We start from the raw sequence: 25,731 nt of genomic DNA, 5'->3' as shown, positions 1-25,731 counted from the left end.
TGAGCTGAGGTTGGAGTGCGAAGTTGGATGCAGGTTGAGAAGTGCGAAGGCACGGGGAGATGTGCCCACACTTAGGGCAAGGCATTCAGGTAGCAAGTCGGGTGAGAAACTTGGGTGAGAAACTCGTGCAGGAAACTTGGGCAGAGAAATCAGGCGAGGTCATCAGGCAGAAAAATCGGGCGAGGTTGTCAAGCAGAAAAATTGAGTGAGGTCGTTTGGGCGAGCTGGGTGAGGTCGTCAGGTGACCTGGGTGAAGTTGTTCGGGCGAGCTGGGTGAGGTCGTCGGGCGACCCAGGCGAAGTCGTTTGGGCAAGTCGGGTGAGGTCATCAGGCGACCTAGGTGAAGTCGTTCGGGCGAACCGGGTGAGGTCGTCAGGTGACTCGGGCGAGGTCTTTCGGGCGAACCAGGTGAAGTCGTGTGGTGACCTAGGTGAAGTCGTGTGGCGACTTGGGTGAACGAGTTCGGGTGAAGGTGTTCGGGCAGACTTAGGTGAGTCATGCAAAGGTGACTCAGGTGAGTCGTGCGAAGGCGTGGGTGAATGTGCAGATGGGCAGTCGGGCGAGGGCGCACTGTGCACACTGAAACAAAGGTTGGAATCGAAGGTCGTGAACGAGATTTGGGCAGGCGGGACTGCGTGTGGTCCACCATATGGAGGTCGGGTAGGATAGCACGATTTGGGCGTTTGCTAAACAAACAAAGAGCGAGTCACGTGAAGACGTGTGATGAGGTGAACGGTGGGCTGGTGAGTCGTGTGGCGACCGTGCAGAGACGCTGACGAGCTGGGAAACCGAGTTTGCTGAAGTTGGAAATTTGGCTAAGTGTAAATTTGGGGTTTCCCAATATTTAGCTTATACTTTGTAAAAGTGGAAAATTATATATATTAATATCGGGTAGACTCATATTGCAGGGAATTTCCCCTCCCTTTATACTGTTGTGCATTTCTATTGTATAATGTTGTTGATGATGAATATGTATGGGTTTTCATTTGTATAAAAGACAAAGATAATACTTGGTAACGAAAAATAAACTAAGTATGAATGTTAGGCGTAGTCCCTGAACATAAGTATTGGTGAAAAGAAAGTTTTTGGTGGTGCCACACTTCGCTATAGTGCGGTTGGAAGATTACCGCCAGTGTAAGGGCGTGACACATAGGGTGGGAATTCCTAATCTATGAATTTTACTTTTGTCAAGAATTTAGTGTTTGAAATCCATTATAAAACAAACAAGCTAAGAGCCAAATTTGAAAATATGTCCAAAATTTTTATTGAAAGGGACGTTACGCCGATGCCACACATTGCATCAGATAACTCAAAAACCTAAGAACACTGACTATGCAATTCTATTGAATCGATTTCGCCATTCAAACCATACAAAGTTGATAAAATTCTAATTAAATAATGAGAATGACAAGAATGTAAGAAGGGAGGACTAGAAGGTAGGAAATAATAGGGTCAAATTTTGTTGGAAAGTCTATGATTTTTGGATTAAAACTAATCGAATCTCGTTATCCTTCATTATGTTTATTGTATAATTTTTTGGTCAGACACCCAATTGGTATTATGTAATATTGCGGTGCACTACACTGCTATCTTTGAATTCAAGTTTGTACTTATCTTGTATATCAAATCTTTATTATAATAAAGATTGCTTCACACTTTTCTCAAATCAACTTTACTGTAGCCACGAGTTTCTTTCCAAATAATGTTGTTGCTCATTTTATTCTCATAATCGCTATCCAAAGAGTTTAGATGTTAGACGAAACAAAACTAGTCTCTTCTTGGAGTTATAATTTTTTTAAATATGTAGCCATCCTTCCAAATAACATATCTCCAACTGCTTGCCACTTGTGATTACTTATAACATTTTTATGTATTTTCCTTATTTAGTCACATTTAGTTATATTTGAGTCACATTAGTGGATGTTGAAAAGATAGAGGAGAAAAGCACAAATTTTATACACATAAATGCGATTCACACACAAAAACGTAAGTTGCAACTTAGTTACTTTATTAAACAAAAAATTTGATCTACATAGACATCCAGTCGAGTTATTGCTATTGGCTTTCACACATTAGAATGACCCAAAAACGAGTATATAAACACCAAATATTTTAAATAGGGAATCATGCAAACTCTAACTAGACTTGACTTCTCTCCACCTATCTGCTTCATGCAAAATCGACTACACTCGACTTAACTCAAACCTATCACTCGACTTGATTTTTTTTAACTTAACTTAACTCTCAATTACTAGATTAATTACTATTTCTAACACCCACCTTAATTACGACTAATCATGACTAATCATAACTTAAACATGGTCTGAGTCTCAGTTATCTTACAATCAACGATTGACTCAATTTTTTTTTTAACAATGCTAGAATTTTATTATAAACTCCACTCTGCTTCTTGTGCTTCATTTTTATGATTTTCTTTCTTCCACATTTCTTTATAGAAGAATCTAATCTCTTCTTGAATCCCTTGTTGAAAGGTTATTTCAATGCTTTCTTCTTCATCTTTAGAAATTTCCATGTCCTTTGCTGTACCTTTTTCTTCATATTCTCTTTCCACTAGATTGTTATCTAGTTTACCTGCACATTGAAAATCAATGTTAAAACCCTGTTCATTATGCTCTCCATTGAGATATTTATCCTCTTCCTCTTCCTTCTTCTCTACCTCTTCCTTCTCTTCATTTTCCACTTCTTTGCCAACCATCGCTGCTGCAAATATGTTTTCTTCTCTCACCAAATAACAACATATCAATGAATTGCTTTTGTTGCATCATGTATAACCACTCATCACTAATTAATTGTTCTTAATTATAGTTAACATCAACAATTTCAATTGTTGGATCCACCAAACCACTTGCTTCTTCATTGGTAGCTTTTTCTATGCCAAACTTAAGTGATTCTAGTTCACGCACTGCTTCATGAGTAGCTCCAACTTTTTCTTCATAACTTGCTGCTACAGCAACAACTTTAGCATAGTGGTTTCCATATTGCCAAAATGAATACATGTTTCAAAAAAGAGACCACAAATGTCATTAACATAATTTTCATTCAATCTATTGTGGGATATTTGAACATACATGTGCTCATTAACAATTTTAACTTCACCAAATTCATCAACTATTGTTGAATTCACTAATTCACGTCTCAATTTGAAGTCATCATCCACAGGTGTCTTGTCATAGTGGGATTAACTATCATATTCACCATCCATGTTATAGTGGAGTTTTTAAGCATGTATATGATCTTGCTCTACTTCACACACAAAAGCTTCACCTTCTCCCTCTACAATCTTTTTTGCATCTTGTTCATCCATATGCACGTCTGCATAATGGGTTTCACTTTTACCGTCTTCATGACATCATCCACATTTGAGTGGGATTCTCCAAGTTTTGTTGTCCTCCTAGAGTCTTGATCATTTATTCCCAGCCATGCAACTGACTTCTTTATTGACTGTTCAATAGATTGCGACAGAACTTGCTCCTGCATGTCACTTTCCTTTGTACCAAATCTTGCGTCTAGGATCTTCTATGCTTATTGGGAAGATGTATCTTTTGCTACGTTTCACAAAAATTACTCATCTAATATTTGTTTTATCATATCCAATACTAAAGTATCATAAACTTCATCATATGGGTTATCAGACCAATTCTAAACTCTTTACACTGAATAAAGGTTTGCATTTTGACAACCCAAAAATCAAAATTTTTACGTGTAAAATTTGACAATGTTACTAGATCCATTCTGATCCATGCATCTTTTACTTGTTCTACTTCATTTGCTTGTCTTTGATATTCCTCGACTGCAATGAGAACCTCTATTAGTTTTTCAAAATACTTTGGCTCTTCCTTTCGATTCATTGCCTTAATCTACTTCAGTCTCCCTTTGTGACCCATGATTGTTGTCTTTATTTTTTCTTCTCGCTTCTTTTCTTATTGCATTAGTGATGTTCCATATTACCTTTGGAAAAAAATATAATTTTTAAGGCAAAATCTTTACCAAATTCATGTATCCATATCATACAAAAGTAATTTTTATGAACCCAAAATACTTTCATACATGATAAAATAGAGATCTTTATAAACCGACACAGGAATCTATTCTCAATATCACCGTGGCATTCCAGGCCACTCACAACCGCTCGTGACTATTTCCAGCAATGGCGCTGTTGTTACAGATCACAACACTCTAAATGTATTTTTTTTTAATAAAAATGTAAGATAAATCCTTGGAAGCAAAATCCATTTTATTGGCTCAAATAAACCTTTTTCAAACCCCTTTGTCTCCAAACCTTTTAAATAAATCTACTGAGCTTCAAAACCTTTTATAAACCTCTATAATCTCCAACCTTTAAAAAAACGTTTAATAGTCCTTTAATAAACTTTTATATGCTTTTATAACCCTTTCCTTTTTAAAAAATAAGTCCTCTGTAAAACATACCATCACACTTCGCATTTAAAAATGGCCGACGGCAAAAAATTACATAAACCTGACCAAGATTGGACGTTTGCTGACAAAGTAAGTACCTTTTAGATTTGATTTTTCAAACAATTTTAGCCCTCTTTTTTTTTATTTACGCTGAACGCAGCTCTTACCGGTGCTTTCTTTTGTTTAAATTGCCGACGCACTTTTCGACAGAGAACACTCACGACAATTTTGAAAAATTCAGTGTTTCATAAGTTTTGCGATATCGTCACATTCTCTTTTCTTCGGGGTGCGTCTTTTTGCGAAGTCGTCGCACTGTTTATGCTGGAGGGCTGTGTCGATCCCTTTTGACGGGATATATATATTTTTTTAATCTGCGTTGATCACTTGATACTTTGGCAGCTCTGCAAGTTGCTCATCTCTTTTTAGCTTGTCGTATTTTGTAATTTTTCTGGGCTCTGATACCAATTTGTTGGAAAGGCGTTAGATAAGCAGAGGAAACCAATCCATTGGAAAGGCAGAGGAGGGAAGCATAAGCTCAATTATTTTATTAAACAAAAAACTTGATCCATATATACATCCACCCAAGATGTTGCTCTTGGATTTCACACATTACAATGAACCAAACACTGGTATAAAAACACAAAACTTTTTACAATATGGAATCAGGCAAACTCTAACTAGTCTTGACTTTTCTCTGGTTAATCATGCACACTTGATTACACTCGGCTTAATTCAAACCTCTCGCTCGACATGATTTTCTTAACTTAACTCAACTCTAAATTAAAGGAGTAATCACTATTGCTAATAGGGAGAGAGTCATGTATGAATGAGTTTTACTTCTCTTTACTATGAGTGGAGTCATGCATGAGCCATGAAATAGTTAACTGATAATTGCATGTTAGTTCTCTAATTAGCTAGGACAAGGTGACATATAACTTCAATATAGTTCCACTTATTCATGTTGATTCTCTAGTTATCTTTGAGATTCTACTAGCATAATTAACTAGTTTACATAACTAGTTAATTAAGCCTATACTTGAGATCCCGTCCATGCACTATGACACCTCATCGAGGGTATATACCATTGTATAGAGGATATATATCATTGTATTATACTCCATTTTATGATATAGAGATATAAGAGAAATTGAATGCTAATGTCTTTTGGAATCTTTACTTAATTGTTATGTTTGTTTAGACTTATGTTCAGAGTGGTTTAATGAAGCCATATTTTTGCTTAGAAAATAATGGAAATTCAGACAAATTTTTGATAAAATCCAACAATTTTTTTGGAAAAGGGTGTTACAGCTACTAAGTTTCATAAGTTTCATGATTTTGAGTGACCTAGGAATCTTTAATGGTGCTGACTCCGTTTCCACCATCAAATTCATTCAAACACTCCTTTAGTGAGATTTAAAAAAAATATACCAATTCTAACCAAAAATAACAAGTGAATTTGTGACGTCTGTATGCTAACGCCTTTATATTCTCTCTGAGTGTAACACAATCAGAGCAACCAAACAAAATGCCCTATTCTGGGAAATTTGGATTTGAAGCTTTCGTGGTTTGATTTACACTCGAAAGATGAAGCAACGAACACAAAAACCACTATTCGTAAAAATTGATGGTCCGGAAAACCGCTAGAAATCAATGATCACGGGGACAAACGTGGGAGCCTTGACGAAACACAGTATTTCTTGAATTAGAAATAATGTTTGTATTGCTGAAAAACAGCTCTATGGATAAGCCACGATGATGAGGACAACGACGGACACAAAGTGACGGCATAATGGGAACCTGAGAGTTTCTGCTCCTCAAGAATCTATTGTCGCACAGTGCACTGACCCTCGTCACCCTCCGCCATCTAAGCCTTTCTGGGATTTTTACAAACCCCCTGAGATAATGAAGGTTACAGTGTTCATATTTGCCCGTTATCATAGTTAAACAATAGCTATGGGCGGTAAAGTCTTTGCCCTTATTTTTTGCGTTGGGAGAACTACGTGTTCTTTTGATTGTGCTTATTTACTATCGAAATGAGAACAACACTGTAGGACTCGCGTCTAGAGCTAGTAGTTTGATTAGGGCTTGTATCTTATGCCAATTGTTTATCCATGGGAAATGGCATTGGAATCATGGGAAGTGGCATTTGAATTTGTTTTAAGTGATTTTTAGTATGAAAAGCTTGAAGTCACTTGTGTTATTTTTGAACCAAGTTTGATATTTCTAAGTTTTTGACATGGGAAACGAAAGGAATGGTAAATGAAAGTATGATTGCACAAGAATTTATTTAAAAGAAAAAATGAGAAACAAGCAAACATGAGAGAATTAAAGGAATTGTAAATGAAAGTATGATTGCACAAGAATTTATTTAAAAGAAAAAATGAGAAACAAGCAAACATGAGAGAATTAAGGGAAAATAGAGAGCCTAAAAGAAATATAGAGGTACAAAATAGAGAGCTTGAAGGAGATGTGGAGGTACAAATAGAGAGCTTGAAAGAGATGTGGATGTACATGGAAATGATAAGGAAATGAAATATGTCAAGGAACTTGTCAACAAGAATATTGACCACATAAATGAAGAAGACAATATTGATATCACCAGTACTAGTGAGTCAATAATTCATTAAATTTTGAATTTTGTAGTCTTTAGATTAAATTATTTCAATGTCGCCATTTTAAGTTTTAAAAATGTTCAATGTACATTTCAAGTGCAAATTACAAATTTATAATTTTTTATTCAAGGAAAACATCTAACCTGCAACAAGATCCACCACATCTAGAAAAACATATAGATTAATTAGTAGTTAAAAGAACATCGTCCTTGATGATAATTTTCTAGAGAATAAGGATTCAACTAAAATCAAATAAATGGGGCCACCAATGAATGAAAGGAAAAATTGAGATAGAGTAAATGTGTCGATCAAAATGAAATTTGAAATTATAAATAGGTGAAGGTAAATGAGTTGGTATCAAAAATATGACATTGGCACTTGGCATACTTGCAAAAAACCAATCTCAAGATAGAAGTGTTTGTAGAGCATTTTTAACAAGTGTTGTTGGAAAAGGAACTGCACCAAATCGATTGATGTCAACGGCAACAAAAATATACGAAACATCAAGAAAAATTATATGGAGGTATAATAATTTATGATTCAATTATATGAGAATGATGAAATTGTATGTTGGGATAATATATGTGGAAAATCCTATCAAGATAGAGTTTTGAATAAGGTGAGAGGTAGGGTGAAAGAGTTTTGGCATGTTAATTCCTATGTGTCATCAAATGAAAAGGAAGTTGTGTGACATCATATATATGGAGGGGTTTATGAAACTCATGTCAAACATATAACATGGGTTAGTCAAGGTGAATTATTCCATAATTTTATGGAGAGTAACCTTATGTGAAGATTTCCCTTAGCACATTCTTGAAGCTTAAGACATTGTATGTGAGGCCTATCACTCCTCATGACACATGTTTCTTTCAATACCATGTATAATTCCAATTATATTATGAGACATTTCTAAAATTAGGCATACAATATTGGTCCAATGATCTCTCTCCTTTAAGTGTTCGTGACTTTTTATCTAAGATATTATGTGCACGAGGAAATAACCAATTATTTTATAAGAAAGAATGCGTTGGTGGAAGAAAATCCAATGATTTTTCTCATTTGGAACACTTTGATGTTAAGTATCCCATTGATCCTAATGATTCGTTATTGTCAAATCTCACTGTGATGTGGAAAATTTATGAATATGTTTTGTACACTCTTGTTATAAATTCAACGACTACATCAAGAAGATTGATTTACTTGAAGGAAACATTTCCGTGACATATTTTATGGAGAAGTTCATGGAACAATATTATCAGTGGTTTATTTTTCCAAGAATTACACATTTGCTCCACATAAGGAAATACCAAATGATTATTATCATTCAGACCAGGTGTTTATACTTGTGCATATTTTTTATAGCCATGCAAATCTTGGTATCGATGGTTATGGTATTCATGAAAATCATCATGAAAAGATTAAATAGTACAATTTCTACATTAGTGATGATTGTACACTTGATACTTGGTCTATTCAACATTGTGTTATTATTATTTATAATGAATTATCAAGATGAGATATCACTTTTAAGAACATTGGTTATGGTCAGTTAGTTGCATTGGTCAGTTTAAATCAACACGATTATTCATGGTTGTCTCATCTTCATAAGAAAACTAATATTCATAATACATGGAATTTCTTTGAGAGATGGCATGGAAAAGGAGATCGTGATAGTGATGGGGCATGTGTAAAACATGCACATAGGAACCATCAACGAATTACTCTGCTTACTAACTTATAGATTCATATGATGTTGTTAACTGGAGTAATAAAAATTTAATCCATGTATCGAATCCAAGGATGGTTCATGTACCTAGGTAAGCATATAGATGTATATAAATATATGTGTTTGTGTGTGTGGCGAGAGGGGGGTGGCATTCTTTTATATAGAAAAAATTATATTTATTGCACGAAATTTGTCTTACATGAATTTTTTTTCTCAAGCAAGTACTTTTGGAATATTGTGATGGGTGAGGTTGATAGATCATTGCCACATAATTGTGAAGCAATCCGTGGAACAAGAGTTTTTCACTCCATTAGAAGTCAAAATATGACTAATATACACTCAATTCAGAAATGAAAGTACTCTTCCTTTTCTCCAACATGTTAGGGAATAATCATCTGTCCAAGTTGTTAGGGAAAGAGTCATTTCAATTTTCTATAATTATTGTATTCTATTTATAGATAAACATTGAAGATGATATTATAAGGCATTTTTGAGACTTCATGATATGGAACTACTTTCATATTTGTGGAATTGGAAGTTCGTTAATCACTTTTGGAGAAATCAATTTTGTTTGTGTGCTTGAATGTTTAGGATTTTCTTCCTTTCCTCCATATGGGAATTAAGTTATGAGATTCAATTAATATGTTGTAGGTTTTTTTTTTTTTTTTTTTTTTTTTGAAATAAATGTCAACAAAAATGGATATGAAGATTTTTATTATACTATTTCAATGCCAAGCTAACCTACATTCATGTTTGAAGTTACTTGGAATTTATAATTTTACTTTTATCAAGCGATTTTATGGTTACTACAATGTATATTTTGATCAATTTTATATCTATTTCTTTGTTCTTCAATATGGCTGGGAATCATGTATTATGATTGTATTTGTTTTAACATAATTACCAATCAAATGAAAACTTGATCAAGCTCTCACATTTTAGACGTAGGAAAAAACCATCTGATTTTGAAAAGCGTTGATTCAGAATAAACCCTTTTTTGGAACATATTTTTGATACTTTAATTATTGAATATGTACATTTTTTTTAAATGTTAGTGATTTTCATGCCAATTTTGAAAAGTGTTGATGCAGCATAACCCCTTATTTTGGGTTTATTTTCGACACTTTATTTTTTTTATATCTTAAGTATGCATTTTCTTTTTAGTGTTAGTAATTTAACCATTTAAATTAAAAAAATATATCAAATATAAAAATTTTCTAAAAGAAAACATTATATATATATATATATATATATATATATATATATATATATATATATATATATATATATATATATATATATAAAAAAAAAAAAAAAATAATATATATATATATATATACCGCCCTTTCCTAACCGCTGAGGGGCCATGCCTTAGGTAAGGGTGGTAGGTTGATTCACGAAATCAACCTACCCCGCCCCACCTAGCTACCCAGGGGCCACGAGCTAGGGCGAGCATGTTATAGACATTTTTTGGCACTGCAACCGAAAGCATGAAATGTCCATAAACCAAGGGCTCCTAAGTCCCTAAAAGTGTTGTTCTAACCCCTAAAGGAGCAAGGTCAACTGATTACAACTTCTCCCAGAAGTTCTCCATGAAAAACTGCTCAAAACTGGTCAAAACAGGATCATTTCAGCTGCTCCATAGGCAAAGTGCGCTACATCTCACCTAAATACATTGTGTGGGTGCGTTGCATTTCAAAAAGCCCTTCTATGGGGTGCGATGGGCGAGAAGTGACAAATGGCAGTGTTATTCCGCGAGGTGGAGAGGCATGGAATCTTCCAGAAACTTCTCCTGTGACACTTGCCTCTCTGAATTCAACCAAGGATGAGTAAGAGATCATCAATCTCCAAGTGGAAGCAAGAACTATCAGAGGGAAGACACTAATCAAATCACAAGCTGACTCATCTCCCTTACAGATATCTATATATGGATCCCTCATCCCAAAGATCCAGAGGCTGAAATTTTGCATATTGTAAGGAATTGCTGTTGGTTTCTTGAGACAACATCAGAGTGTTGGGTGATCTAAGCTTTGTATGAGGTGAAGAAGGGCTTACTTGCTGAGAGGATGATGCTGGGTCAGAACAACTGGTTGTAACTCCCTTGGCTCTTTCTTGTTTATCAATAAAAACTATTCAAGTTTTCCTCCATGCTCTTGTGTCATTTACGTTTTATGCATTTGTATGGTCAATTTACATCTGATCCTAGATTGTTTATGATTATAGATCCATGTTCTTGTATAGTTTTATGCTACTGTGATCCTACAGGTACTCTGTGAAGCTGGGCGTACAAGGAAGCAAGTAGCGAAAGACTATCAAGAGAGAGAGGAATCGAACTAGGAGATTAGCGCAAGACAGAGGTTGGTCTACTTTGCTCTTCTCTCGTCTATATTTCATAAAGGAAAAACGAAAGTAGCTTTACTTTGTTTGTTTCTAAGGTAGCTACCACACCTTAGTGGGATAAGCAGTTTTGTGTAGACACTTTTCCCTGTAACAAAATGGCGACTCCGCTGGGGACGAATTAGTTTGTTTGTTTATCTTCCTTGTTGCCTATTTTATAAACTTACAGATGGAGCCTGAAGTCGAGCCAGGTAGCTTTCGAACTGCATTTGCAAAGTAGATGAATGTCGCTTCAGTCAATCTCCGGGTTTTGTTTATAAATTAAACAACTTATTTACAAACTCTCTGATTGCCCTTGTGGTAGCTCTTAGAACCTCCTTAGATCTACCCCTGATTGTTGCATTACTGATTACCATTTGCTCGGCCAAAACCCATCAACTGAACTGCAAACTGTGACCCGGAACGCAAGCAAAGTCTCGTCTCTGGCCCAGCACAGGTACTGTTCTGTGAATCTAAAATTCAGCGCACTTCCCGAGTGTAGTAGGTGCGTTGCATTTCAAGTTCACTGTGTTACAGGTGCGCTGATCAAACTAGGCATTGTTCAGTTTTGGTTTCTGTGATTCATTCTTTTCAGTTCTATTCATGAATTTTGTTGCCTATAATCAGTATATCTCTGTTTGAAACCCCTTTTCCTTGCGGTTATTCCGCCTCCATTGTGCAAAAGAACTGTAAATGTTTTTGTGTATTTGTTGAGTCATTTTTAGTTCTCCTTTGCAAAAAGTAACGTAATTGTACAGTCGTCCTTTGATTTGAAAGTGTCACAACTGTCGTTTTGAGTCATAGGAAAGAGTTTGGCTGCTATTGATGGTCGATTGCCCTGTTGCTATTGTATTTGGTCTGAATTTGTAGTCTTTCTAGTGTCGAAAGCAAGTATTCATTTCCGAATCGTAAAGTGTTGTGATTGTCTCCATTTTTTGATTCTGAAAAGAAACTTGTTAGTAATTGTTGCTTGAAAAGTAATTCAGATTTGCGCATTAGCTTTCTTTTTACCATTCACATACTAAGAAATCCGAAAACAAATACATGCATGTGCATTTTCATTTAGACTGTTTGATTGGTTTCATTTAGGACAGTGCATTTAGTGTGTGCTCTTTGCTCTTTGTGAAAGAATATTGTCTCTCTTTCCTTAGTAGCTAGGATTTTCATTGCACAAAGAAGATAAAACACTGTTTATCATCTTAGATTGCATTTTAGGAATTGTACATTTACATCTCGCGGTGAACCTAAAATGCAAATTTCTTAAGCAAGATCAACTATAAAATAAATTCAATGAACCTAACAACGCTTTGGAACCTAACGCACAACATCTAGAAGTCTAGGCTAGAGACGTATTCCAGCGTCGTAAAACCTGGCAACTATTGTTCTCACTCATGGTTGGGTGATTCCTCCACTTTGAGACGATAAGTGCTAGTACGGACTTGTGCTCCCACGTACCGTCGAGTATATTTTGGGAGACCACAACAGGCTTAATCCTTTATCCATAGGAAGCCGTGTCTGCCACCCTATCGATCACAATGCACTAAACACAACATTCAGGAAGATTGAGTGTCGTACCGTAAAAAGTATTCTGCAGTTTTGCGATTGGTTTGGTAATCCCTCTACCTAGATTTCCAGAGCAGTCCCTTTCGTTCCTTTTCAGACTCCTTAACGGAAAAGGTCCATCTGAGCACTTGTCACTTCAGGCTCATTAAAAATCGAAGGCGACTAGAGTCATCTTTTGTTTTTTCTCGACTCTTAAAAATTGAAAAAACAAGTTGTGTCAAAGCGTCTAAAATTTATTTTAAACGGAATAATCATCACCCTTTCCTACATTGATCTTAGGTTGAGAAAATGGAACCCACCAACCAAGGAATTCCCCTTGGAGGAAATCCTAGTCCCTTCTCCTCTTGGGGAGATGTTGGTGCACCCCATATGGCCACATTGTCACTTCCAGGATTGACAATCGGCTTGCCCGTATGGCTCTTCTCAACCTCTATCGTTCAGAGCACCGCAATTCCTGAACAATCGAGTCAGCAACTAGACGAATCCAGAGTTACCCACCAACCTTCTACTTCCTCCAACTCTTCCTCTCCTCCTTCCTCTTTGCTTGATGGGGTTGGTAAAGCCAAAAATGAAGTACCTGAGAAGAAGAAGGAAAAGAAGAAGAGAGAGAAGAAGAAGAAGGAGCCAAAAGCGAAAGGGGACAACCAAGCGTCGTCTAGCGAAAATCCACACACTGCACCGACCAGGCCTAAATCACCATGTGTCATTTGCAAACGAGACCACTATCATAGAGATTTTCCTTGTATCCCTTGGATCTTAAGGGACTGGTCTCCTCATTTGCACAACCCGGTGTCGTCAACCTCTGATGATCATGTTGAAAACACACCATTGACTGGTGAAAGTGAAGCCCCAGGACAAAAAGGAAAATATAGATTTCCTTGTAAACTGTGCGAAGGTGATCATGCCGTCCACCGTTGTCCCTTCTTAGACGAGGCTAAAAGAGTTTTGGACGATCGTCCGGTTTCACCGTTACGACTTCCTCCTGGATATAAAAAACTCTTGCCGAATCCATCACTAGTTAAAAATATAGCTGACCCGCCTAGGTGGTCGACCGAAGCATCTATCATTGAAGACAAACCATCTAAACCGATACCAGAAGGAAGTCAAAAGGTCGAGGTGTCAGTTGACCCGGTCTTGCCTTCAGAGGTTCCATCTTCAGATGATACAGTCACAAAAGAGAATAAGGATGACATCGTCCAAATTCTTTTCGTAAGCACAGACTCCGATGAACATGGGGGCAATTTACCCATTCCTTTACCGCAGGAAGGAAGTTCGTCAGAGTCGTACCTGGCCATCTATTCGGTCCCACCTCCAAGCAACCTAGTTGTCTCCTTCGACTGGAATGAACTAGGCAGACCCCGTTTACCAGCTAGTGTACCATTCCGAATTATTGCTCAAATATATAGAATGGTTATGGCTGGTACCATCATAAATGAAGGGGCTTCTGTGAGTATCCTTTCCTCGACTGCTTGGAAAGCGCTTGGTTCGCCATCGCTTTTGCCTGAGATAAGAAATCTAACAGGCTTTAACAAAGGAACCAGTCGACCGTTAGGGATCCTTCCCAATGTGCCCATAACATTGAGAGGGAAAACCGTTCACATGAACGTAATGGTAGTTCAAGGACCCCTGGATTATAATCTACTCCTTGGACGAGACTATATTTATTGCATGGGAGCAATTGTCTCATCACTCTTTAGAGTAATGTGTTTTCCGCACGAAAGAAGAGTGGTCAAGCTCGTAGACCAGCTTTCATTTCCCGGATCACGCATAGCAAATAGTCATATACCATCCCTAAATGGTATTTTTACACAAGGAATGTCTCATCAATCCCTAGTCCGTCCACCTGATGAGCGCGAGTGATTCGGGAGACATGACTGAAACCCAGGGGGCATGCACCCTGGTCTGCTTCGGTAGGAAAACTTCGGGTATAGGGTAGGTTTCCGCGAGAGATATATGACTGGACTGTACTCCCGTCCGTGATTAGAAGACGGGGTTAGACTGGAATAAGATTCTCTCGTCAAAGTTATGTGAGTGGATTGTCTCACCTTTGTCTATTTCGGTAGACATCGCTGAAGAAGTGTTTTGTTTGCGGTGTGAATAAAACAATCTTTGGTAACCTGAAAGAGGTAGACATTTCCTGATAAAACAAATGTTTTGTTGGAGATTTGAAAGGTGACCTTGAAACTCTGTTTTATACCTGGGGGCATGCAAACCTTTTGGCGTGCAAGCAAAGAGCGATTATTTATCTTTTTTTTGGATTGGTCGTTTCCTAACTTGCATAAAGAAAGGATGTGGGGCAAAGATTTGAAAAATTGTCGTTTTTAAATGGGACATTCTTATTATACGACTGGAGTAATCGAGCCGTTTTAGCACATAGTTCAATCTCGTTAAAAAATAAACATAAGTCATGAGCAAATGTTTCCCCCAGTGTTTAAGCTCAATAAAAAAAAATGAACCGATTTCCGGTAAATAACCATCGTGAATGTAGTACCTCAGCCTTTAAATCCCTGGTCGTGTTCTCATCATCACCTCCACTCTGTATTGGCCGATCATTCACCTCCATTTGATTGTTTACCCCTTTTGAGGAACAGATGCGAAGAGTGATCCCACTAGCCATCCTTGTAACACTGTCGTGATTGGAAAATTCCAAACCTTACCTGGAATCAGCTGCTACCCAAGTTTATCACTCGTTCCTCAAAAGACGAGTCTCCTTTAAGCTCTTTTCAACTGACTCGTAAAATATGAAAAGATTGCCGAGCCATTGGCCTCTCCAGCTCGTTAAAGGGACCAAAAGTGCTATCCCTCCTTTAGATTTTAATCTTTTTGAACCCGAGGGATTATTACACAAAAAGATCGAGCGCTTGTTTTGTTCGGCTCATTAAAAGGATCGAAAATTCATCCCTTCTGTATTGTTTTATACTTTTTCGGACTTAAGGGATTAGATGACGAAAAAGGAATTTTGGAGTTTCCTTTACATTCCTTTTCAGACTCTCTAAAATTGAAAAGGACCGAGTTATCTTTGTTGTTAAACTCGTTAAAACCTAATAGCGACAAACTTGTCCATAGCAGACAAGAACGAGTTTCACTATCTCTAGGCTCGTTAAAACATAGCGATGGGTTTGCCCGAAGGGAAAATTATAGAACAAGCATATGTTATCCTCCTCAAGCTTGACAAAAATAAAGAGGTACTGGTCAGCAATGACTGGGGAAAAATTGGGAAGAAAACTTGAAGAAACTTTGTTGGTAGCAAGTCGCTCTTGAACATGACACTTTCATTCCACATCCAAGTCGGGTTGGGTTGTTTCATTCACCGATCACATCACCATGGTCCCATCACACCATCCACATTTGGGGTTAATGATACCAATCCATCACGTCAGTGTCGCCGATATGTTCAAGAGAAGTCATTCAGAGAATTGACCTGTGTCTCACCCGCTACAATACATTTATACTCCATTCTTTCATGATTGCCACCCTGAACCTTATGTCATCAGATTGTTTTCACCTCCATTAAAATCATTTGCTCCGTTCCGTGTCATTGATGTGGGATTCATTAAGGCCCTCCTGTTACGAATCGCTTCTTGTCGACATCAGCTCATTATCCAAGAAGTCGATCTAGGAACATCCCGTTCAGTACTTTGAAGCTTTCATGCTTCAATGGCAATTTTTTCACTTCCGGCGACAGGTTTACATCAATAGCCTTCGACCGAAAGATTTTGCGTGGTGTTCGACGCCAAGTCCTTTATTCACACCACGTGAATTGTACTGCAGTACCTTGAGGGTCATTATCATTATCGGTGATTCCTCTCAAATTTGTTAACATCTTACATCATTGGCTGGTAATCAGGAGATGTATTTCCATGTTCGACTTCAGAACATCTCTCACATGGATAGACTTGTACTTCGAGTGAAGATCGAACGAGATTGAAGACCCCAGATCTAGTTTCATCCATCCGGGCTATGATATATATTCAGGGAAATAAAGACATCAAATGTACATCATTGCTGCACATATAATCATCCAATCAAAGGGATGATGACTCTATCAGAATCATCAGTCTACACTCAGACGATTGTCTGTCCTATGTACATGAAAATTAATTTATAAAGTTGAGCATGGGAATGCCCGCCTCAGCTAGATCATGAAAATATTATGAAGATAATGTATTGTATTGTATCTTATTACAGGTCTCCTCCCAGCTTGAAAGAACTTTGGATCCTCATAATAAAGCATTTCACCAGACATCAAAAGATTAACGACCTCATGCTTTATGGGGCAACTGTTATAGACATTTTTTGGGCACTGCAACCCCAAGCATGAAATGTCCATAAAAAAAGGGCTCCTAAGTCCCTAAAAGTGTTTTTCTATCCCTTAAAGGAGCAAGGTCAACTGATTACATCTTCTCCCAGAAGTTCTCCATGAAAAACTGCTTAGAACTGGTCAAAACAGGATCATTTCAGCTGCTCCATAGGCAAAGTGCGTTGCATCTCACCTAAATACATTATGTGGGTGCGTTGCATTTCAAAAAGCCCTTCTATGGGGTGCGATGGGCGAGAAGTGACAAATGGCAGTGTCATTCCGCAAGGTGGAGAGGCATGGAGTCTTCCAGAAACTTCTCCTATGACACATGCCTCTCCGAATTCGACCAAGGATGAGTAAGAGAACATCAATCTCCAAGTGGAAGCAAGAACTATGAGAGGGAAGAAACTAATCAAATCACAAGCTGACTCATCTCCCTTACAGATATCTATATATGGATCCCTCATCCCAGAGATCCAGAGGCTGTAATTTTTCATATTGTAAGGAATTGTTGTTGGTTTCTTGAGACAACATCAGAGTGTTGGGTGATCTAAGCTTTGTATGAGGTGAAGAAGGGCTTACCTGTTGAGAGGATGATGCTGGGTCAGAACAACTGGTTGTAACTCCCTTGGCTCTTTCTTGTTTATCAATAAAAGCTAATCAAGTTTTCCTCCATACTCTTTTGTCATTTATGTTTTATGCATTTGTATGGTCAATTTACATCTTATCCTAGATTGTTTATGATTATAGATCCATGTTCTTGTATAGTTTTATGCTACTGTGATCCTACAGGTACTCTGTGAAGCTGGGCGTACAAGGAAGCAAGTAGCGAAAGACTATTAAGAGAGAGAGGAATCGAACTAGGAGATTAGCACAAGACAGAGGTTGGTCTTCTTTGTTCTTCTCTCGTCTATACTTCATAAAGGAAAAACGAAAGTAGCTTTACTTTGTTTGTTTCTAAGGTAGCTACACACCTTAGTGGGATAAGCAGTTCTATGTAGACACTTTTCCCTGTAACAGGGCACCCCTGTCCAACTGCCAAGGGGTCACATGCGAGGGTAGGTGCCCTGTCCCATGACCCCTTTACGGTTGCACGGGCGTGGCAGAATGATTTCTAGAATTGACTTACCAAAACAACTCAACCATAAAGGGGAGATGGGCTAAGGCAAGTCGCCCATGACCCTTAGTTCCACTAGCATGTAGGGGTTCCATGCCTGCCCAGCCATAAAGGGGCTCCCTGACTTGCGACGCCTTCATGGCTAGGCGATGGTGATAGGCCTATTTTAGGAATTGGTCCGCCAGCCCCTCCTTACTGCCAAGAGATAGCGTGCCAAGGTGGTGGCTAGCCGATTCATATATAAATTATAAAAAAGAAATCTTATATATATGTGTGTGTGTGTGTGTGTGTGTGTGTGTGTGTGTATATATAGATATATATGTATATATATACGGTTTTGTATTTTCTAAAAAAAAATTGTTTTTATTTTATTATTTTAAATTTTTATGTTAGATATATATATATATATATATATATATATATATATATATATATATATTTTTTTCATCTTTTATTTTTCTTTTTTTCAATATTTTAATTTTATTTTTTACTTATTATTTTATTTTTTTATTTTAATTTTTTTGGGTTATGATTTAATTTTTTCCTTAATTTTTATTTTGTTTTTTTTATTTATTTATTTGTTCGTGTAGCCATTGTGTCGATGTTCAACTAGTAACTTGAGCCCAATATGTGTCAATTTGACAATGGATTTTTTAGTTTTCATTACAGTCAATCAAGTTCGCCTCCACTATGTGTCAATTTCATAGCTGATTTTTAAGTTTTCATTGCAATGGGTGAAGGTCTCCTATACTGCATGCCAATTTGATGGTTGATTATAAAATTTTCGTTGCAATGTGTCAAGTTGCCTTAAGCTAAGATTTTAAAATAGCTATACTTTTAGCATTTAAAAAATAAATTATTGTTGATATAATGACTCTTTCATTCAACTGTTCATTTTTAAAAGAAAATTAGTCATATAATTATTCCATAATGCCATGGTTGAAATATGTGGAAAAAGTAAGGTTTTTTATAGACATGTTATTTGGCTTTAATTCCATGGTTGAAATTTTTTCAAAATTTTAAGGTCTTTTCTGAGTCGTGATATTTTATCTTTAATGCTTTGGTTGAAAACAATTATATGTATTTTATCTTTAACACCATGGTTATAAATTGTTGGAATTTTAATTATTTTCAAAGACGTGATATTTTATATTTAATCCCATGCTTGGAAATTGTTGGAATTTTAAGGTTCTTGAGAGTCATGATATTTTATCTTTAATGTCATTGCTATAAAATGTTGAAAATTTCCCCAAAAAAACACCATTCCAACATCAACACTTTTCATTTTTAAGGTGTTTTCTATGCCAAAAAAATTGGTTTTCATTGTCATTTTTAAAAAAATGTATAAAATTTAGCATGCAAAACAAAAATAAAAGAAAGAAAAAGTCATTCCAACATACACACTTTTCGTTTTGAGGTCATAGTTCCCGTTTGATTGGAAACTTTGTTCTTTATTAAATTTGTTTATTTCATCAAATCAATAAAGGTAACATTGTCATATTCTAAGAATTTCCATTTTCCAAATGAATTGAAATGTAATTGGGAATTATCTTGGGATGAGGAGAGAGATAGTGTTTATTGTGTTTATCCTTTCTAAATTAATCGTCACCCACTATACAACCACAACATGTCCCAATAATTTAATTTTGATTATTGCAAGGAAATATTATTAGGATGAGGGATACAATTTTTTTTCTACACCTTTCAAAATCCTACTTTAGATGTTAAGTATGGTCATTAACTCTTTTTAGAAAATAGTTGCCATGAAAATTTTATAAAATAGTTATCATGAAAATAAATCACAATAAACATATACATGATATCAAAAAATATGTAACCCATGGCACTTTAAAAATTAACCCCAACAATACCAACCTAAAAGGAATCCTTACATAGTGAAATATTCCTCACCTAGTGGTAGAAGTAGTCTTTAGTACTTCTTCTAGGTCCATTTAGAGTTTATTATACCTAAAAATTCACCCAACATGGACATCATTTCCAACCTAACCACTCCTTATAGCATTTGGTCCATCTTTATTATTTGGCTAGGGGTAATTTTCCTTTATGGAATCTCTAGTCAAATGCTTGAATTTTATAGAGAGCCTTATCTCACAATTTTTCTTTTAGATAGAAACCATGTTTTATACCCCCTTTAGATATTTGACCAAAATAATGTTTTTGGTACCTTAAAGTTTTCCATCTCTATTTGTACTAAAGGGTACAACATGGGGCTAGGCTAGATATGTTTCTACATGAACATTTGGACATCTTCCTTCAAGAGAAATAAATATTAGAAAATGGTAGGGTCATAATTTTTAATTTCTTCATACCTCCATGCAAATTCATGCTTGAGTTCTTTAGACACCTATTGCAGTAATATATTTTTTTTAAGATAGGGTATTCGATAATTGGTTGAGTTTGAGATCTTTTTATATGCCTAGGTTGGAGTCCTTGACTTCTAATATTTATGGTTTCATGGAGGATTCCATAGGTATTGAATTTGAGTTTAAAAGCTTATCTAATGGAATTATCCCTCTTGCAATGAATTTTGTTTTCATTTGTATATCCTCTATTCTCCAAAAATTATATGTTATGGTTTATTTGTAGAATGACCAATTTCTAGATTTGCCATATATTCATCTCCATCTATATATTAAAATTCAGATATTCATATATTACAGTAATAAATCTCCTAATATATTCTTCACTTTTAAAAACATATCATTAATATATGATATTACGTTGGTAGTTATGTGCATGACATGAATGGAATAATAGGTATGACACAAACTATGTGGTGTTCTTTAGTAGCAAGTTGGAAAATGCATAGTAAAGAAAACAAAATTTACCTATATGTATTGCAATAAAGTTATATTACAATCCACAATAGCCATAAAATAATTGGAATAACACAAAATGCTATACTTTTCTAGTGAGAGCACTGCTCACTTGCTTCATTAAGGGGAAAATATCCAAAATGAGAAAAGACATGATTGCAATATAATTCACAAGGAATTTCATTACAATGCTTTTACTTCTTGATATAGTTATAGATACCTCATATGAGAATGTTCGAGAATGAATTTTCTAGTAGGTAGAACCTTCTAATAATCCTTCTTACAATTGTTACATGCACACTATTACATGAGATTTATTTGCTATACATTACCTAATAGACAAAAACCTATCTATCCACTTTAAGGGTTAGGATAGAATGTTAGAAGATGTGTCCCTTAAAAATCAACATTATCCTCAAAGTTGGAGGGAATTGTTGAAGCATCTTGATTGGTTTCCATGTGGTATGCTAAAACAATGTATTCTTAAACAATATAAGAACCTCCTAAATATTGCATTGGCACAGATGACACTCTCTTTTATGAATAACATACTATAGCTACAACCAAATGTGACATTTTCCATCCATTTTTTTGAATCATAGTTTAAAAACAACAATTAGATCCAGTAAATTTCTCTAAGAAACGCATGAAATATTAGAGATTATTTATAGCGGAAAAAATATTTCAATTTTCAAGCTAAAGGAACAATATAGATGATGAACTTATAGGCCCATAAAGCTCGAGGGCAAGCTTATGGTGGAAATTATGTTTGAGGAAGGTATATTTATAAGGTTGTAAATCAAGTAACACCTAATTCCCTTCTTTAAAGTGGATTTTAGTTGAATTTATAACGATGTTGATCAACCTACTACTTTTTCCTATTCTAAGCCATGAATAAATTATGCTTAAGGGTGTAGAAAATGTTAGCCTAATGTGTAATGGTATTTTATACTTCCTGCACCTTAGAAAATCTAGGAAAGTGGGATAGTAATGATGGAGGCTATTGGCCATGAAAAAAATCAAAGGGATTCATTTGAGTGACACCATGATAAGTTGTATTATACTATCATTATGTTATAAGTAAATAATGAGCCAATTGTGATTGTCATTCTAAAGTGAAGCTCTTAAAATATGCTTCTAATAATTCATTCATATATTTAGTATGACCATTGGTGCATGGGTGACATGAAATTTTAAGATTCAATTGAGTGCCTTGGAATTGAAACAACTCTTGCTATAAATTTCTATTGAAAGTGGGGTCATCGTCTATCATTCGTGAAGTTTAAAGATATTATCCATAAATACTTGACTGGCCATGGAAGATTTAAAGGGGTGTTGAATAGCATAAAAATGAGCTTAATTATAAATGAAATCAACCACAACCATGATGTTATTTTATTTCCAAATCTGGGTAACCTCCTTATGAAGTCCATAGAAATGTCAATACTTATAGTTGGTAAAACATGTGAAGGTTGTGTCAAGTCCCACTAGCACAACTGGTGGAGGATGGGCCTCATCAGCAAGGCGACCCAGGATCAAACCACAAGGGGGGAGATTGTGTCTTATGCTAGGGGGATGTTACGTGCAAAAAAATATAGTCAGTTGAGGGATGGTGTGGCCGAGGGTAGGTGTGATCCACAAGTGATTTTGAAGGTTTAGATGACACTTGGTCACGTCTCCTCAAGCCACAGGTTAAGCCTGAAGGATCACATAAAACTTAATAAATAAAAAATAAAATATGTAAAGGTAGGATTTCACTTGCATTTTTCACTATTTCTCCATTGTTTTATTCTACCACAAAGGTGTGGATTTCCTTCTTTATTCCTTTCCCACAAAATTAGCGTTTTTACCCTTTCATATGTTTTATAAAATGTTGAATGACTTTCCATTGGAGAGGCATAGAGTTTAGATAACATTGTTGATTTAAATACCAGGAACTTAGTCAAATACATATTCTCTTTATAATCAATATCTTAATTTTTCCAAGTATAGTCCTTATATGCATGGAGTTTCATTTGAAGTTGTTTTTTGGGTCATTTGTCTTAGGTTCTGTTAACTATTCTTTATGGATGTCATTCAACTAGTTTATTGTTATGAAGAAGAGTGAAAAGAGGGACCATCCTCTTCATACTTTTAAGAGATATAATATGCTACCACATTCTCTTTTCCTTTCTTATAAATTATCTCATCATAATTTCCCAACATTTTTGTAACCAATTTTCATACTTCTAGGAATGAAACCCTTTGCTCCATGAAGTATTTTAGGTTCCAATGTTATATCATAATCTATAAATGTTGACCAAGTAGGTACAAACACCAAATATCTGTGACATCTATTATATCCATAATTTATTTTCATTAGTTGGTTTCTCCAAGTTCCTCTCATAGCATTTTTGGTACTAAGAGCTAATGGGTGTCACTCTTGCATAAATATTGGATTTGTCACATTTAAAGATAATGGTCATTTGTGCCTCTTAAATGCTGAAGCACCCATTTCACTGCTCACCAATGCTCTTCACCTGGATTTTCCATGAACCTACTAACAACTCCAACTACATGTGAAATGTCAGGTATTATAGACACCATTGCATACATTAAGTTGCCTCCAAAATTTACAAATGGTACACGAGACATATAATTTTTTTCTTCATCAGTTCTAGGAATCAAAACCGAACAAAGTTTAAAATGGGAAGCTAATGGAACATTTACATGTTTCGCATTGTTCATACTGAACTTTTCAAGTACTCTTTCTACATACATCTATTGTGATAACCAAAGAGTTCCATTTTTCCCGTCTCTGTGTATTTCCATGACCAAGATATGTTTTTCCACTCCAAGCTCCTTCATATCAAACATCCTAGAGAGTCGAGCCTTTAACATATTGACCTCTTCCATGCTTTTTCTTGCAATAAGAACATTGTCAACATACAAAACCAAGATAATGAATATGCCACTGAAACTCTTGAAGTACACACACTGATCATACTCACTTCTAATAATGTTTTGGCTCACCATGAAGAAGTAAAACTTCTTGTACCCTTGCCTAGGTGTCTGCCTCTGGCCATACAATGATTTAATGATATTGAAAAATAATATTTTGTTGTGATCTTGTACAAAACATTCTGGTTGTTCCATATCAATCTCTTCATCCAAATCACCATCTAAAAAAAGTGTTTTAACATCTAACTGTTCTTAGAACTCAAGGTCAATTAATATAGTTAGTGCCAACACAATATGAATAGAAACAAGTATTTTGACTGGTGAAAAAATCTCATGAAAGTCAATGCCTTCAACCTGAGAATACCCTTTTGCAACTAGCCTTGCTTTATACCTATCGATATTTCCATCATCATTTCACTTCAACTTGAATATCCATGTGTATCCAACAACACTTCTCCCTTCAGGAAGTTCTACAAGATCCCAAGCTTTGTTCTTAGCTAAGGAATCCATTTCTTCGTCCATTTCCTTCTTCTAGTTTTTGCTATCTGCATCATCCACTGCTTCCTGATAACAAGAAGGTTCTCCATAATCAGTAATCAATAAAAAATATGAAGAGGAATCTTCATACATTTTGGGTTTTTTTCTTTCCCTTGTAGACCTTCTTAGTGTGACTGGTTGTTGAACTAGTTCTAGAACATCAATAGTTTCCTTTGCATCTTCCTCACTTTTTTCTTCAGAAGTGTCTCATTCCTTTCGTCTTTCTGAAAAAGGCCTAGCCTCCAACTAAATTTGTTGATTTGGCAATACTTGTTCATATTCAACTTTTTCAACATCCTACTTTAGAAGAGAAGATTCATCAAATGTTCATCTCTACTAATGACTATCTTCTATGAAGAAGGATCCCACAACTTGTATCCTTCCACCGCATAGTCATACCCAACAAAGACATAAAATTTCGATTTTGGGTCTAATTTTGAGCGTTGATTTTTATGAATAAGAGCATAGGCATCCCAACAAAAAATCCTTAAATGTGAATAATCACAAGACTTACCTAACCAAACTTTTTCAAGAATTTTACAATTAATTGCAACTGAAGGTGATCTATTAACTAAATAAAAAAATATATATATACTGCTTCTACCAACAACCCCTTTTGCAGGTTAACATCGCTGATTATGATTCTGGCTCTTTTCATATGAGTCTAATTCATACGTTCAACGACACCATTTTGTTGAGGAGTATAAACAACAATTTTATTCCTAACAATACTTTCATCCTTACAATATTTTTCAAATTCTAGAGAAGTTAATTCATCACCATTTTCAGTTCTCAAACATTTAATTGGTTTGCCTATTTTCTTTTCCACCATTACTTTAAATTATTTAAAAACATTAAATACATCAGCTTTTATTTTTAACATATAAACCCAAACATTATGGGGAAATCATCAATAAACATTAAGTAATGTAATGCACCTCCATATGATACAGTACGAGATGGTCCCCGCATATTAGAATGAATATAGTCCAAAATTTCTTTACTATTATCAATTCGAGTTTTAAATCTATGTTTACCTTGTTTTCCATACACACAATGTTTAAAGAAATCCAACTTCAAGGATTTCAAATCAGGGAAAAATTTTCAGTTCATCAGTACCTAAAGACCTTTCTTGCTCATGTGGCCCAATTAGTGATGCCATAGGTGAGTAACTTCTTCTTCTTTCTTCGACATAATCACTGCCTCACCGACCTGAGTACATCCTTTGAGTCTGTAAAGATTTCTGACCTTTTCTGCCTTCAAAACAACTAGAGCGCCTTTCGACA

At 35.7% G+C, this 25,731-nt stretch overlaps 1 protein-coding gene across 1 annotated transcript in view; it reads left to right on the top strand.

The window, feature by feature from the left end:
• The first annotated feature begins 539 nt into the window (after positions 1-539).
• Positions 540-25,731, top strand: part of LOC149170987 (uncharacterized) — a 45,741-nt gene continuing 20,549 nt past the window's right edge. Inside the window, exon 1 of the mRNA XM_089425801.1 lies at positions 540-743. Coding sequence (XP_089281927.1) covers positions 540-743 — 204 coding nt within the window. The remainder of the gene's footprint in view (positions 744-25,731) is intronic.

Source organism: Pinus tabuliformis, chromosome 4_2 (genome assembly GCF_031772625.1).
Source record: "Pinus tabuliformis cultivar Carrire ecotype Pingquan chromosome 4_2, CPIR1, whole genome shotgun sequence".
Classification (NCBI taxonomy): Eukaryota; Viridiplantae; Streptophyta; class Pinopsida; order Pinales; family Pinaceae; genus Pinus; species Pinus tabuliformis.
This window is presented reverse-complemented; position numbering and strand designations above follow the sequence as displayed.